Raw genomic sequence first — 15502 nt, 5'->3', positions numbered from 1 at the left:
GAGGCTCGGAGCCGCGCGCAGCGCGTGAGGAGCTCCCGCCCTTCGCTACCCCGCTGCAGCCAATCCGCGTGGAGGGGAGGGCCGGCTCCCCGGGGGGCGGGGCCTGGCGCATTCCCGCTCTCGCCATTGGCCCGCGTTGTTACGGGGCGGGGCGATCTGGCGAGCGGCGGCTGGCTGAGCGTGAGCGGGATTGGCTGAGCGTGGGCGGGATTGGCTGAGCGTGGGCGGGATTGGCTGAGCGTGGGCGGGATTGGCTGAGCGTGGGCGGGGTTGGCCGGCGCGGGCGGTGCGGCCGGCGCGGGCTGCCCCAGGCCGTGCGGCGGCGGTGCCGCGGCAGCCATGGCGGGGTGGGGGTCGTTCTACAGGGGCGACGGGTTGGAGGAGGAGGAGGAGCAGCAGCAGGAAGAGGAGGAGGGGGCTGAGGCGGTCGGTAAGGGCTCCCTACTCCCTCGCGGAGGGCCGCTCGGGGCCCGCTGCCTGCTCTCGGGGCTCCGCGGGCGGAGGGGCCGCTGCTAAAACTGTTTCCCCCCGTTCCGTAGCGGACCACAGGTTTTCGGGCCGGGACAGCCTCATCTTCTTGGTGGATGCCTCCAAGGCCATGTTTGAGTCCGACGGGGACGCAGAGACTCCTTTCGATATGACCATCCAGGTAAGGATGGATAAACTAATTGCTAAATGCGAGACTTTCGCACCCTTTACTGAAAACTATTTTCTTTTAATTTTGGCCCGTGTGCGTTTTTTTCAGTGCATCCGGAATGTGTATACCAGTAAAATTATCAGCAGTGACAGGGACCTGTTAAGTGTTGTGTTCTATGGTACAGAAAACAACAAGAACTCGGCAGATTTCAAGCACATTTATGTTCTCCAGGAGCTGGACAATCCAGGTAAAGTGGTATGAAGGTTGTGTAAAAAGATGGAGTGAGGAAATCGGTGTAATAGCATTGTCAGTAACTGATCTCTCTAAATATAGAGAGCTATTAGATAAGTTCTTGTTACTGAAATCCATGGTTGGTAGTGGGGATAGATTTAGATTTTAATTGAAAGCTTGGAAACTTCATAAGAGCTTAGCTTTTTCTCTTATAGTTAGTTCAGATCCCTTTTCTATGTCTTTTCTTCTGTTTTAATGTGGTGACTTCACTTGCTGTCTGCTAAACCTGCTACTAAAGAGTATCTCAACAGAACTCTTGAATATCCATCAGAAAAGTGTGTGTCCATGCTAAGACACCACGAATTCCAGCTGATGGATAATATCACAGAATGGCTGAGGTTGGATGAGATTTTTGGAGGTCATCTTGTCCAGCCCTCGTGCTCAAGCAGCGTCAGCTAGAACAGGTGGTCCAATATGGTAGCCTGTTTGGGGTGTTCCATCTCTTTATTTTCATCATAAGTTCTGCAATTCTTGAATTTTGCTCTTTCATTTTCTTAAAATTACGTAGCATCTACTTGATAACAAGTGCTGGTTGCTGAATTGGAAAGGCATTTGGAGGAGTGCAAAGAATACACACTAGTGGTGACAGGTTGTCTGACTTCTGGGGGAATTTTGTCTACAACTTTTAACAGCAACCTTTATCTCTGGTGATGTTTGATTTAATTTTCTTTACTAGAGGTGCAAGTTTAATGACACAGGGGCTTCTCCTGAAAGAACTGTGCCTTGTCCTGTTTTCAGAATTAATTACAATGGAGACCTGACAGGATTGCCTTAGGTTCTTCTCCTTTTTCTGGCAGACAGTGTGTTACAGGAGAGCAGCCTAAAATGCATCCTGCATCTCCACACCATGCTGGGAAGGTGGAGAGCTTCTCCTCCTTCCTTGCCCCTCATGTCTTCCATTTTCCTCCTCCTTCCCTGCTTGCCCTTTCTCCCATGTTAAAAGCAGTAGCCTTGCCACACTGATAAAAACAGCACAGGTGAAAGGTGGGTGTTGTTCAAAAGGAACAGAATTGTATATTTGCTGCCCCTGGAGAGCACTGTGCTCTGGAGAAGGATGAAATGCTATAGGTGATTATTATGGAGTACATCATTATGAACAGTTACCCTGTTAAGTAAAGGACAGATGAGGAGATGAAAATAAAGTAGTAAAGGGAGAGGAAAACATTTTCAAATGAGATTTCGTAAGTGCTGTAGAGTTTAAGTGAAGGACAGAGGAAGAAGCTCTGCAGAATGCAGTGGCTGAAAAATAAAAGCTTGTTTCCCATTGTAGAGTAACGGGAGAAAACAGAACCTGCTGTTACAGGTGGGAAAAGGAGTCCTAGTTGGGTTGGAGTAATCCTCAGCGCTGCAACAAGGCTGTGGACACCTGACCTGGATGTTGCGGTGCTCTGTGTGATGATCTGTGGGCTGCATCTCACCTCTGGGTGGATTCTCTTTGACATGAGGGGCAAGGAAGGAGGAGAAGCTCTCTACCTTCCCAGCATGGTGTGGAGATGCAGGATGCATTTTAGGCTGCTCTCCTTTCTGTAGTGCAGCAGTCTGCCGTGCCTCTGCAGCAGGTGCAGTTTGCTGCTTTTGCTGCTGAGCACTTGGCATTCAGTGTAGAGGGTTTGCAATACTTTGATCCCTCCTGTTTCTCTTCACCCACAGAAAGAGCCCACATTGGTGCCAGGGCGTTTTGTGTCCTCCTGGCCATAGCAGGTGCTGTAAGTGGTAACTGGCTTGTGAAATCGCAGATGTTAGGCCATGCTGGACAGTTTTCTCAGCCAGGTGTTGGAAAGGCACTGCCACAGAGGTGCTTGGGAGCATTACTTGGGGATATCAGCTGCAAGGGACCCCTGGTGCATATCTAGAAGAGCTCGTGGTACTTCTTTCAGTATTTCTAATGCATGTGAATGCTGTTGCCCCTCCAGGTGCAAAGCGTGTTCTAGAGCTGGACCAATACAGGGGAGATGAAGGACGAGCGCTTTTCCGGGAGAACTTTGGCCACAACTCTGATTATTCACTGGGTGAAGCGCTCTGGGCCTGCTCGAATCTATTCAGTGATGTCCGAGTCAGGCTGAGCCACAAAAGGATTATGCTCTTCACCAATGAGGATGACCCTCATGCCAATGACAGTGCTAAAGCCAAGCTGGCCAGGACCAGAGCTGGTGATCTGAGAGACACAGGTCATTATTTTCCCTTTTAATTTCAGGCAGAATAAATGTGATGTATCTTTGCAGCAGATGTTAACTGCATTGCTAGTTTGTGATGGAAGAAGGCATAAAATAGTCAAAACTGGGGAATATTTCTGAATGTTTCTAAATTAGAAATTTGGTATCTAATCTAAATTAGAAAATCTGTTTTCTGATCTGGTATCCAGACTAGCACTTATTTTTAGGATCTCTTTCTAGTTTGATATCATAAATGGGGACATGAGAGGGCCAAGAAAATAAACTCTTTCTTGTTGTTGTACCATTTTCCAGGAAGGAAACAATAACAAGTTAACACAAAAGGAAAATTACTTTAATGGCTCCATTTTGAATTAGCTGAAGGACATCAGCCTGAGCTCAGAGAGTAGACAGCAAGTGCTTCATTAGTTCAACTGTGTAGCTGAAGTAACCAGTGTTTTTGGAGTTCAGCAGATGTCCTAGATCTAGAAGCTGTGAGGCTTCCTTAATTCATTAGCCCCTATAACTAAGGGAAAAGGAGTTTTCTGAACTTGTTACTACTCTCTATGCCTGAGGTAAGATTATGTTTTATAGGAACTTATCAGAGCCATTTCATACTCAATGCTGTCCAGATTCTTAATTAGAGGGGAAACATTTTCTATTCTGCATTGTTTTGACTGAAGTTAAAGAATGTCTGTTGCCTCTTTCCCTAGATCTCCCCTTTCTCTAGAAAATTTCACATCTGGTGCAGATGACAATTTAGAGCTTATTCTTACTTAAATTATTTATGTAGATAGAGAAATCTGAGAGCGCTGAGATACGTGCTGATGCAAGAAAAAAGCAGTTTCTGATCCTGCTCTTACCTCTTCCACTGTTTCTAGGCATCATCTTGGACTTGATGCACTTGAAGAAGCCTGGAGGGTTCGATGTCTCTTTGTTCTACAGGGATATTATAAATGTAGCAGAGGATGAGGACCTTGGGATCCAACCTAAAGAGTCAGAGAAACTGGAACATCTCATGAAGAAAGTACGAGCAAAGGAGACAAAGAAACGGACTTTAGTCAGGTTTGTGCCTAGTTGTGCCTACATCATTCAGTGGAGGCACCTGATGTTATTTTCAGACTGCATCTCACTTTCCTCTCCTGGAAGAATTGGTCTTTAAAAGCATCAGTGCTTACATTCCTCAATCTTAATTCTTTAGTCCAAGACTGGTGTTTCTTCTGTAGTTTCCAAGGATATTTGTGGATGAGAAGAGCAGAGTGGACCCCTTTTTTCCTCTGTGTGATATCTCCTGTGTTGAGCTTGGCTAGAAATGATCATTTGTCAAAGAATTACATAATTGCCAAGTACTTACCTAAAAATCTGCAACGTGAAAAATAGTTTATAGTGAAATCTGATTGAAATGAGGCTTTTCTTGCCAATATTAACGTAAAAAAAAATCATCTGAATGTGCATGGTAGGTATTTTGGCCTATTAAATAGTGATATGTTGCCAGTCTGTCTAGGCACTTGGCAGGGATCACACAGCCTTGGTATTTCTAATCTTCTACTAAAAGATTAGAGACACTTAAGAGAGATTAAAGTGATCTTGACAAAGCAGATAGAAAGTATTTTTGGAACCACATGCTCCATAACAGTTGTTTTTTTAGGGAGTGAGTTCATAGCAGAATGATGTGGAAGCACAGTAAGGGAATGAGCTTCAAGGCCTAGTGTTTTTTTCCAATAAATATATATAAAGTATCCCAACCTGAGCTGTTGTCACTGGCATTCTTGCTCCTGGGGAATGTTCCTCAAGTTTTCTAATAGCTGGGGAGGAAGAATCCTATAGCAGTGATACCTTTTAAAAGAGAGGAAGTGGCATTTGGAGTAACTCACTGTTCTGCTCTCATAACTTGAAGATTAGCTCTAATTTTAAACCTTTACTTCTAATTTTTTCTTTAACATGTGATTTATATTTTTTCTTCCATCTTGGTATTGTTTGTCTTAGTGGGTTTTTTTTGGCAGAGGGGGGAATTTTGCCTTCTGCACAAAGAGCTATGAGAATTCATGGACATTACAATAAGCATAATTGGGGTACCCAAATGTGGACTTGTCCTGTGCTCTCTTTGAGCATAGCCACCCTTCAGTGAAAAAAGTTAAAAGAAATATGGTAAATTAGTTGTGTTTAGATAATTTTTATGACCAGAAGTGTTGATATTGCAAAAATATTTTTGTGCAAGTGAGATTATGAGTCAAGTGATAGTATGTTTCCAAAGAGATATGTGATTTTGTGGGAGTAGGAGAAGGTCCGAAGAAATAACTTCCATGAAGAGGTGATTTTCTTCTGCAGAAGTGATTTTTCAGGAATCTCAAGTCTGTATCTGCTTTTTTTACACAGGTTAAATCTGCATCTGAGCAAGGATGTGGCGCTTTCTGTTGGTGTTTACAACCTTATTCAAAAAGCTTATAAACCATATCCGGTGAAGCTTTATCGAGAAACTAATGAACCAGTTAAAACCAAAACAAGGATGTTTAGTGGAAAAACAGGCAGCTTGCTCCTGCCCAGTGACACTAAAAGGGCTCAGGTAACATACTGATTATGTGCCTGCTTTTTTTCTGTCTCTGCGATGCCAATTCCCTTGCTTCGTTTGTATTGCACTTTCAAGATGAGATACAGAAAAATTTGCATCTGTATGCCCCTGGGGACAGCCTGGTCATGTTGTGAGCTCTGCAGGGTGAGAGTGGATTGTTTCCCTGGCCTAATTGTCAAGGGAAGGCATAGCTGCTGGGGGAAGTGCTGTCAGGAACACAGGTCATTTCTTTCTGTAAGGCAGAACCAGGTTGTCAGAGCCTGACCTTGTGTGACCCTGTGCCATTGCTGCTGCTGCTGTCAACTTTGGACTCGTTAAGGATGGATTTGGTCTGTTTTGTTAAACATGCAAGTATGAATCACAGGGGAGTTGGAGCTGTTTCCCAAACAAAAGGCATGTTACCTTTGGAGTTTTTTGTATGTATTTTTCTTGTTTTGCCTTCCTGCTTGATAGTTTGGCTGATGTAAATTGAGTGTCATGTTCTGATCAGGCCCAACTTTATTTCAAAACAGGTTATTTAGTTCCTAGGTATACTGTCACAGTGCACTTGTGTCTCCTTCCATGTTAAAAGGTCTTAAAGTTGTTTTCTTAAAATGAAATATTAAGTTTATTTATACTGGATATTAGTTTCTTGAAATGAAAATGAGGTATAGGAGATGAGCAGAAAGCTGAACATTAAGCCCTGATGTCTTAGCTTCAGCAGCTGAGCTATTATATGGTTTTGATTTTGTGATGCATGAGTGGTGCTTCAGAAGCATTGTTTCTCAGTCACTCTTTCTGTCAGAAGTAGGTATCTGACATGCATCTGCTGAAGCAGATTTACAATTGGACAAGACCTCGAAAAAGTCTGGTCCAACCTGGCCCAAAGCAAGACTCACAAAACCAGATCAGGTCACTCAGGGTTTTTTTAGGACAGCTCTGAGAACTCCAGAGATGAGATGTGACAGCCTCTCTGTATGAGGGCTTAGTCATTTTCTTAGAAAAGTGCATTTTGCCAAAGTTCAGGTAGAATTTTCCTTGGGATAATGGTCACAGACTGTCACTTGCCATTTTGGTGTGCACTACTTATGAGGGTTTACACTGTCTTGTCTGTAACCTTCTTTTCAGTAGTGGAACACAGCAATTGCATCCTCTTCCTGCCCTGTCCTGCCTTCTGGTCCCCATTAATTTTTGTGCTGGCAGCCCTATCATCTGCTCTTCCCTGGTTTAGATGTACGGAAACCGACAGATTGTGCTGGAGAAAGAGGAGACAGAAGAATTAAAACGGTTTGATTCTCCAGGTTTGTTTCTGATTGGCTTCAAACCACTTTCAATGCTAAAACAGCATCACCATATCAGGCCCTCCCAGTTCATCTATCCTGAGGAGTCCCTGGTGAGAGGTAAGCAAAGACAGCAAGAGAAGATTTAGCACCTTGCATTGGTGTAACCAGCTGATCATTGTGTGTTTGAGTGGGGATCATTGAGTGTAAAAGCTCTGTCTAACTTAAAAACTTGCTGAAGTTAAGAACTGAATTAACTGTTATTGCCCCTCTCAGCTGCAGATATTTCTTGTTTTCTTCAATAGCAGAAGAGTCAATTGTGCTTCGTGTTTATCCATCATGATAAGCAGCTAATTAAACCATGCAGATATAGTCACAAACACTTGTTTTAGCCATTCATGAAAGGAGGATCCTAGTACCTGAAAAGAAGGCAAGGATGGTTAAAAAAACCCAAGCAAAACCAACCAACAACAAAACAAGAGAAACCTAAACCCCAAACCAGTGGAGATAATTGCTGTTTTTAAGTCCGTATCAGCTAGGAGTGGAAACAGGATACTCACGAAGTACAGTTGAATTAACAGCACTTTACAGGCTTGTAAAGAGAGAAGGAGAGGATGTTTAGAACTGCTTATATTTGCTTTTATATGGGTATACATAAGTCTATTAATCTAGAAATATATATTTAAGCTGCAATAGTAAGAAACACCATCAGCTTCTTAGCCTAGCAGTGGATAAAGAGGGCTGAGTTATGACCAAATGCTTTGCAGCGTTTGACTAAAGAAGAACCCTTATGCTTGCTTCTCTAACTGCAGTTTCCTGGCTCAACCACTTTACTTATATATCAGTCTTTCCCTGACTACCATACTGGTGAAATACACAGCAACTGTGTGCCTCAAGAAGAGTACTGAAGTCTGAATTCCTAGTGTGTTACTTCCGCAAAAGGTCCTACGCTGCTACTGTAATGTCCCACCAAACAGAGACAGACTTTGTAGATAAAATTTAACATTTCACAATTTTCCATTGCTCAAATGGTAGTGATTTCACTTCTTCTGGCAGAACTCTAACTGCTGGTCAGGAGAGACTCGCTAGCATTGTCCATTTTGAGTGTTTTCCCTTCTAAAATTTGCTTTTTACCTCCACAATAATGCAAGCATTTCAAAAAAGTCACAGATTTTGAAACTGTGCTATCTAGGGTTATATTCCAGAACAAAGGAGCAAAGCTGTCAGTCTGACCAATCTACTCTTTTCTTTTGCAGGGAGTACAACTCTATTTAATGCCTTATTAATGAAGTGCTTGGAGAGGGAGATGATGATGCTGTGCAGATACACGGCTCGCCGGAACGTCCCTCCTCGCTTTGTGGCCCTGGTTCCACAGGAGGAAGAGCTGGATGAGCAGAAAGTGCAGATAGCACCTCCAGGTATGGGAAGAGATGCCACCTTTCCCTGCATGGTTGGATGTAGTCAGTGTAATGGTGTCCTGTGTTGAGGGAAAATATTCTTAGTGCTACCCCTCTTAAAACTGGGGAAAATGCATTCCAACATTCCCTTTCTTCAGTTCTGTCAATGTAAGCAACTGATGTTGAATCTATTTTTAAAGCCCCAGTTGCATCAGTGCTTGCTCAGGTATGACCTGGCTACAGTGTTTTCCCTGCCTCCTACCTCTTTTTGGCAGATTCAAATAACTGATAGAGAAATTAAAAGCCTTTTTTTCCTGTTTGAAGACTAGACAGAATGTCTTTTCCTGAATTATGTTGTATCCTTGAATATGTTGTAAAATATTAAATAAATAATCTCACATAATAAGCCTCATGCCACCTCAGCTGAGTGGCGAATGATTAGGGAGCAGACTCCTGCTTGTTTGCATTTTCTCACCTCTTTAAGTGCAAAAACATCTTCTGGGAGAATGTAAAGTAGGGAAGTAACACTGCTTGTGTACAAAGTAAAGTATTTTAGAATAATGTGGGCAATAACTTGGTTTTCAAACAAATCTTTTTCAAGCTCATACCCAGTAAGAAGTGGGGAAGGTGGACTAGTCGATGTCCTGCATAAAAAGCAGGTCACCAGTATCCAGCTCTTAGCTATGAATTTAGTCTGAATCTCTTTCACAAAGCCATTGTTGGTTACAAACGTTGAGATTAGGATTGAGTGTCATGCTGTAGGCACTTAGAAGTTTTATGGACTGCTGTTGTTTACAACAGAACAGGTAGTTAGCTTGGAGTCATCAGACTTCCATGATAACCATCTTGGTCTTTTGCATCAATTATTTTGAGACCAGGCTTCTGTGTAACCGTTGTCTTCCTCCCTCTCTTCTGCATAGGTTTCCATGTGATTTTTCAACCCTACGCAGATGACAAACGTAATGTTGATTTTACAGAAAATGTGCCAGCCAGCCAAGAGCAGGTAGACAAAATGAAGGAAATCATTCAGAAGCTGCGGTTCAAATACAGGTAGGTGGAGATAAATAAGATGCAGAGGGTGGCATGGGCAAGAAAGCACAACCATTGCTTGCTCTGTTGCACATGTTGTTCAGCTGTGGTGTTCCTGAGATGAGATTTTGATGTATTTTGATAGAAATTGCTTATCTATGCAGTAGCTTTTTCCAAACTTTATTCTTAAATCATTCTGGATACCCAGGCACCGCAATGCTTTATGTAGCATGTTCTGGAGTTCTTTGTTCTTTGTAGAATTGCTCTTGTTCTCTGGGCTATTGTCATTAGTTGCAGAGGTATCACATTTTATTGTGGTTCTGCCACTCCACTGCAAATCAGACCCAGATCATTTAAATTAGGGCACTTTAGAAAGAAGAGTTAGGCCTTTTTTTTTTCATTATAGCTAGGATAAATGCTATGAAGTACTTTCATGGGAAATTTTTTTTCTAGGTATGTGGAAGCCACCATAACTGTTATTAAAGTATAATGCCACTGTCTCCTTTTGCCTCATACAGCTTTCTAACTCTCACACAGCATTATTACGTGGTTGATACATGACAGGATAGTGATTCAGCAAGTAAACTGAAAAGAGGAGAAGCAGTTCTGGTGCGATGGATTGTTGTGTGGGAAAGAGGGAAGTTTTATTCTGAAATAAGTTTGTCGTAGCTCTTAAGTATTTTGTCTGTCTTCTTGGCAGCATGCATTGACATTTTGGGGGATTCTTGACAGGACTGACAGCTTTGAGAACCCAGTTTTGCAGCAGCACTTCAGGAATTTGGAGGCTTTGGCGCTGGATATGATGGAACCAGAACAAGCTGAGGATCTTACAAGTGAGAACTAGTGCTGGGTGTGAAGGGAGGCAGGGTAGGGGACTTGTGACTTTCTTATAAGTCAAATATGTTCTACTACAAGCCCAAATGTCTTTTAAAAGGTATTTCAGTTGTGTGCAGTTCCACTATGTAGAGTTCTGGATGTGTCCATTCTGAAATACTGAAACCTTATTTTCTATTGCTGTCACTTTTAAGGTAAAGAAAAAATTGCTCACTTTACCATCCAAAAGTAAAATTGAATCACGTTTTTTCTATGGTGACAAATGTTTTCTCTGAAATTCCTCTCTTCAAGAGTCTCATTAATATTTCAGTCTGATAAATGGGCGGAATCAAGAGAATTATTGTGCTGGGGACAAGGCTGCCACCTAGTGACCTTGAGAATTTGTATTTAAGTGCCTTGGATAATCACAGAGTGGGTCAGGTTGGAAGGGACCACAGTGGGTCATCTGATCCAACCTCTCTGCTCAAGCAGAGTTATCTTACAGCACATTGCACAGGGTTAGTTCCAGGTAGTTCTTGAATTTCTGTAGTGAGGGATACTCTACAACCTCTCTGGGCGACCTGTTTCAGTGCTCAGTCACCTGCCCAGTAAAGTTCTTCCTCATGTTCAGATGGCTCTTTCTGTGTCTCAGTTTCTGCCCATTGCCTCTTCTTTATTTTGCTGCTGGATGCATGAGGGGATATCTCCACCAAAAGCATGCATCTCTAGTACAGAAAAAACTGTTTATGTAGGTTTTCCCAGAAGAAACATACATGTGATAGTCATTTTCCCGAAATCATCAACATCTGTTCCTTCCACTTTGTGCATGGGTTCTTCTGTCCCAAGGGGTCTCTCTGGTGGTCGTAGACCCCAAAGTTACAGCTGAGTGCTTGATGAACTGGTGTTACTTCCCAATTCAGAGCAGAGTTGGCATACCTAGGCTGGTTCTTATTTTGTGAGTCCCTTCTTGGTCAATGTTTAACATGATCCTACAAAGTTAAGTACTGTGTGGTTCCATACACTAGTGGTTTTGTAGAATGAGCATTGTACTTTTCCCACCAGGTGAGCTGATAGTTCATCTGGCAAGAGCGATGGCCTTGTTTAGACTTTCTTGTGATCACACTTTTTGAGAGGGCAGATCTTTATCTTTTGCCAGTGCCAAAGTCTGAACAGATGAGCCACAGGCTGGGCAACCTCGTGGACGAGTTTAAGCAGCTGGTTTATCCCCCTGACTACAATCCTGATGGGAAGGCTGGAAAGCGTAAACAAGGTAAGTAGTGGTGGTGCAGACACAAAACATAATGTCTGTATTCTGTTTAGAAGCTTCTGTGTTTTCAGTTTGTCTCATAGTTTAAAGAAGCTGCTTGTGCAACAACTCTTTGCTGATCTCCACAATGAAGTATTATATCCAGTATTGATACTTTGAGAGTAGAGAATATTGTGGTATCCAGTTGGAGAGTTGCTGGAATGAAAACCTGCAGAGTGAAGTATAGGCAGTAACTTGGGTAAATGACTGCGAAATATGTATATATAATTTTAGCAACTTTCTGTTTTATGACAGAGCAGTAAAATCATTCATGCTTTCAGTTTGTGTTGGTGGGGAAGCAGACTTTTATGCATGGGCTGTTTAGCAAGTCCAAGATGGGCATCTTTAGGGCTAAGTGTGTAAGTAATGCTGGAGTCCATGTGTGATTTGGGCGTCTATGAAAGACTGCATAAAGTGAGTGTCAGCTGAGCTCCCTGTGGAATCGTTGCATTCCACTGTCTCAATGAGAATCCCTTAAAAGTTTCATTTGGAGGGTGAGGCTTTTATCAGAACACGAAGTTTCATAGTTCAGTTAAGATCACTCCCATCAATGAAATACTGCATGACTTAGTAGTGACACCTGTTTCTTAAAAGAAAACATGGAAACTAGGTCTGTGAGCATGTGGCTGTCGAAGCACCATGTGCTAATGGCCATTAACTATGGCACGTATAAGAAACAGTGATGTCTTTCTATTTTTAAAAATCTTTGTGATCTAAAATATGTATCTCTCTAGATTCTGATGGTCCAACTGAGAAGAGGCCCAAAGTAGAAGTCTCAAAAGATGAGCTGTGGAGTCATGTGCAGAAGGGCACTCTGGGCAAGCTCACCGTACCTGTCCTGAAGGATGCATGTAGGTTTTTGGGGTTGAGGGGTGGAAGCAAGAAGCAGGAATTAATGGATGCTTTAATTGAATACTTTAGTGAGCGCTAAGCTGGAGAGGAAGGCCCTGGTTTACTTCTGTCTGCTTAGAATTTTGATTGTCTTATGTGGGTGCTGTGTCTGTTTAATCTTGCTATGAAAGAGAAGGCAACCAAATGTTGCTCTATCTAGCAATGGAAAAACTTTTTACTCTTAGTTGTGAAACATCTCTGCAAAGTTGGATTCAGTTGACAGTAACCAAAGGCAGAACTAAATTCTGTGAACTCAGGTGCCCCACTGCACATGGACGGAGTTGTGCCTTGCTGGTTTCTTAATAAAAGTTATTTTGGACCTCTTCCTTTGCAACACTGACTATGCTGTCTCTGCATCATAAAGGCAGCAGAACTCACTTCTGTGTAATAAAACACAGTGATCTGTGTTAATGGCACCACATGAATTCAAGCAGCAGGCTGAGTCTGTGTGCTAATAGAGGGTATAAATGTATGTTACTCTCCAAAACAGCCAGCATCAGTATTTGTAATCAAATTGGGTTCTTCTCCACCATCACAGTTCTAAATATTACCAGCAGATCTTAAAAGAAAAAAATCATTACTGGGAAGCAGTATCCAATCCTTTGGGCAAAAAACTGGCACTTCACAAAGCTGCACAGACAGGTCTTCCATTTCTAAATGGTAATAGCAAAAGCTGGTTTAAAAAAGGAAAACAAATCATATTCCCTGGAAGGCTGCACGCATTTATCCCAGTTAAATTACTGAGGTGGCATCGAGCTTTTCCAGCGCTGTAAGTGAATATGAGTCAGACTATTGTGCAGGCTTCTGTACTCAAATCTGTGCTTTAAAAATAGAAGAGTAGCAAGTTGTGGAGAGACGCCTTGCTACATGCAGTATTTTTACTTTTTTAATCATACTTATGGAGGCTGCAGCTGGATCTTTTTTGAGTTTTAGACTTCCATCCCTGGCATGCCCCAGCTGTCTTGCAGTGCAAGATGACTGAAACCAATAAATAGTTGTTGTCCTTGCTTTAGGAAATTACTAATTGTTAAGTGAAACTCTCAACTTTCTACATGACAGGACATGTCATGTAGAAACATGGGATACCTGAGGTGTCCATTTTGGTCTGCGTAGTGTTTTTAGTGTTCAGATTCCTCTCTGTGGCTCACAAACTATTCCGTGACCGGTCTGTAGTGTGGCACACCTACTGGAGCCAGCTGTGACCACCCTTGTGGCACTGTGACTGTCCTAGCTGTGCCAGCATGCTGCTCACTTCTACCTCCACACCTCCTCCAGGGAGAGCAGCTAGCCTGCATTGAGCTCTGCAGTAATGAAGCTACATTACCTGTTACACTTTCAATCAGCCTGCAGTAGTTATTTCTAATAAAGATTTGTCTAAGCACTCAATTTATTTTGCCCTTGGGCAAAGAAGCTACTGTAAATGCTTGTCTTAGCAAGGCTTGAAGAGAGGAATAGTGAGACTATGCTGTCCATAACTCTGTGAATTGAATTCTGCAAATACCCTTGTTAATATCTCTCTTGGCTTGCTAACCCTTAGGCACACTATGTTCCAGGCTTTGGATGATTGTGGCATGTTTGTTCTAAGTTATTAGATCTGCCTCCTGGCTCTTTTTTGTTGTTGTTCATTTTAATAGCAGGCTATCACATTAGGCAGAAGTTTAAAAGGGATGGCAATGGAGTGCTTCAGAGCAGAAAAAGCAGAAAAAGATTGCTTGCTCAAGTATTCTTTATTTCTGCTCATGTGCTTTCTCTTACATCAGCTGTCTTGGTACAATAGGGCAAATCCTTGGCAAAGCTGTAGTTCTAAACACAACTAGCTCAACAGTCAGCATCACTAGAAGGGAACAGGAGCCCTTCTAAACCTCATACAAATAAAAGAATTCTGAAGTATTTGTATCAAGTTCACCTCAGCAAGGATTACTGGTATCAGCCATTTACAAAAATGTACAAACATGGTGTCTTCAGTCTTTCATGAGCTGCCTTCATCTGCTTGGGATGTACTTACTAAAGGTATGAAGTTAGTGCCTCTGTGGAAACATTACAGGAAATTTATTTTCCCTTCTGCTATTGCACCTAATGGTGTTTCCACAGTATTTTGGCGTCCTGGAGTAGAAAACAGGTTTGATATTCCAACACAGGGGTTTAGACTTCTCTGCTCATAGCAGTAGTGGATTTATTATACAATATGCATTTAACTAAAACTAGGTCCATAAAACCACCACTAATCCAGACTGCTGTTGGTGCTCCATGCTTTTCCAGAACATGAGATGATACAGCATTCTCTCTTGAGACATGTTAATTTATCTGAAAAATTACTTCTCTTGTTTCCTTGGCCATTAAGTCTCTGATTCCTCTGTTCTCTGTTTCCTTGGACATGACTTAAGAGGGTTCATCTTCAGTCAGGTGACTACAGTGCAGTAGCTAAAAAGCATGACACTTCTTATAATTAACAGCCAGATGTAGGGTACTTGTCAGCAACAACAGGCTGCTCTGCGCCATGTGTTTTGTACTTAACTTCCCTAGGAAGCCCAGCCTCAGTGGTAACAGTCTACACAAAGAAAACTGAAGGAGTATGATTTACTGCACTGCAATAGCCTTTAGGCAGCCTCTGAGCAGTTTAGCTTTACAAGCAGAAACACTCCAGTTAGTTGCAAATGCTTCACCAAGGGAATGACGATTCTATTTAGCTTTGCAGCATTTTTATTTTTTTTTAAAAAGTCAGTATTTAAAAATAATCAAGAGTTCCCCTTGTGTACTGCCGTAAGATTTCTGCTCCCTGTGCATCTGTACAGAAGTCTCGTCTGGTTTTAAGAACAAGGGCTGTGCTATGCACGCTGATCTTGGCTCCATCTGCTGCTACACAGTAGCTGCTGCCTGCCTTTTACCTGGCCTGTGCTGTTCCCTCACTTAATGACTCCAGCAGTCTGAACATGGGGAACCTTTTCCTCAGTAGCCTAAACTGTTCAGAAACACAGCTGGAGGCTGAAGCTTAGCAGAAATACTGCAAGACAGAGGAAGCCATCAGGTGGGTTAAAAAAGCCCTGAGCAGGCAGACAGGAAGACAAGGGGGGAGTTTTTTTTTTCTTTTAAGCATAAAACAGGAAACACAGTTGTACAGTCACTTTTCAAGAAGTAATACAATGAGAATGAATGTGTTGGA

At 42.5% G+C, this 15502-nt stretch overlaps 1 protein-coding gene across 1 annotated transcript; it reads left to right on the top strand.

Moving 5' to 3' along the window:
- The first annotated feature begins 313 nt into the window (after positions 1-313).
- XRCC6 (X-ray repair cross complementing 6) lies at positions 314-15430 on the top strand. The gene is made up of 12 exons (XM_069002678.1): positions 314-430; positions 540-649; positions 746-884; positions 2842-3096; positions 3960-4143; positions 5455-5641; positions 6858-7026; positions 8163-8324; positions 9224-9353; positions 10065-10165; positions 11302-11415; positions 12186-15430. The coding sequence occupies exons 1-12, from the start codon at positions 340-342 to the stop codon at positions 12380-12382; spliced, it is 1839 nt and encodes a 612-aa protein (XP_068858779.1). The 5' UTR covers positions 314-339; the 3' UTR covers positions 12383-15430.
- The last annotated feature ends 72 nt before the right edge of the window (positions 15431-15502 follow it).

Source organism: Aphelocoma coerulescens, chromosome 1A (assembly GCF_041296385.1).
Source record: "Aphelocoma coerulescens isolate FSJ_1873_10779 chromosome 1A, UR_Acoe_1.0, whole genome shotgun sequence".
Lineage (NCBI taxonomy): Eukaryota > Metazoa > Chordata > Aves > Passeriformes > Corvidae > Aphelocoma > Aphelocoma coerulescens.
This window is presented reverse-complemented; position numbering and strand designations above follow the sequence as displayed.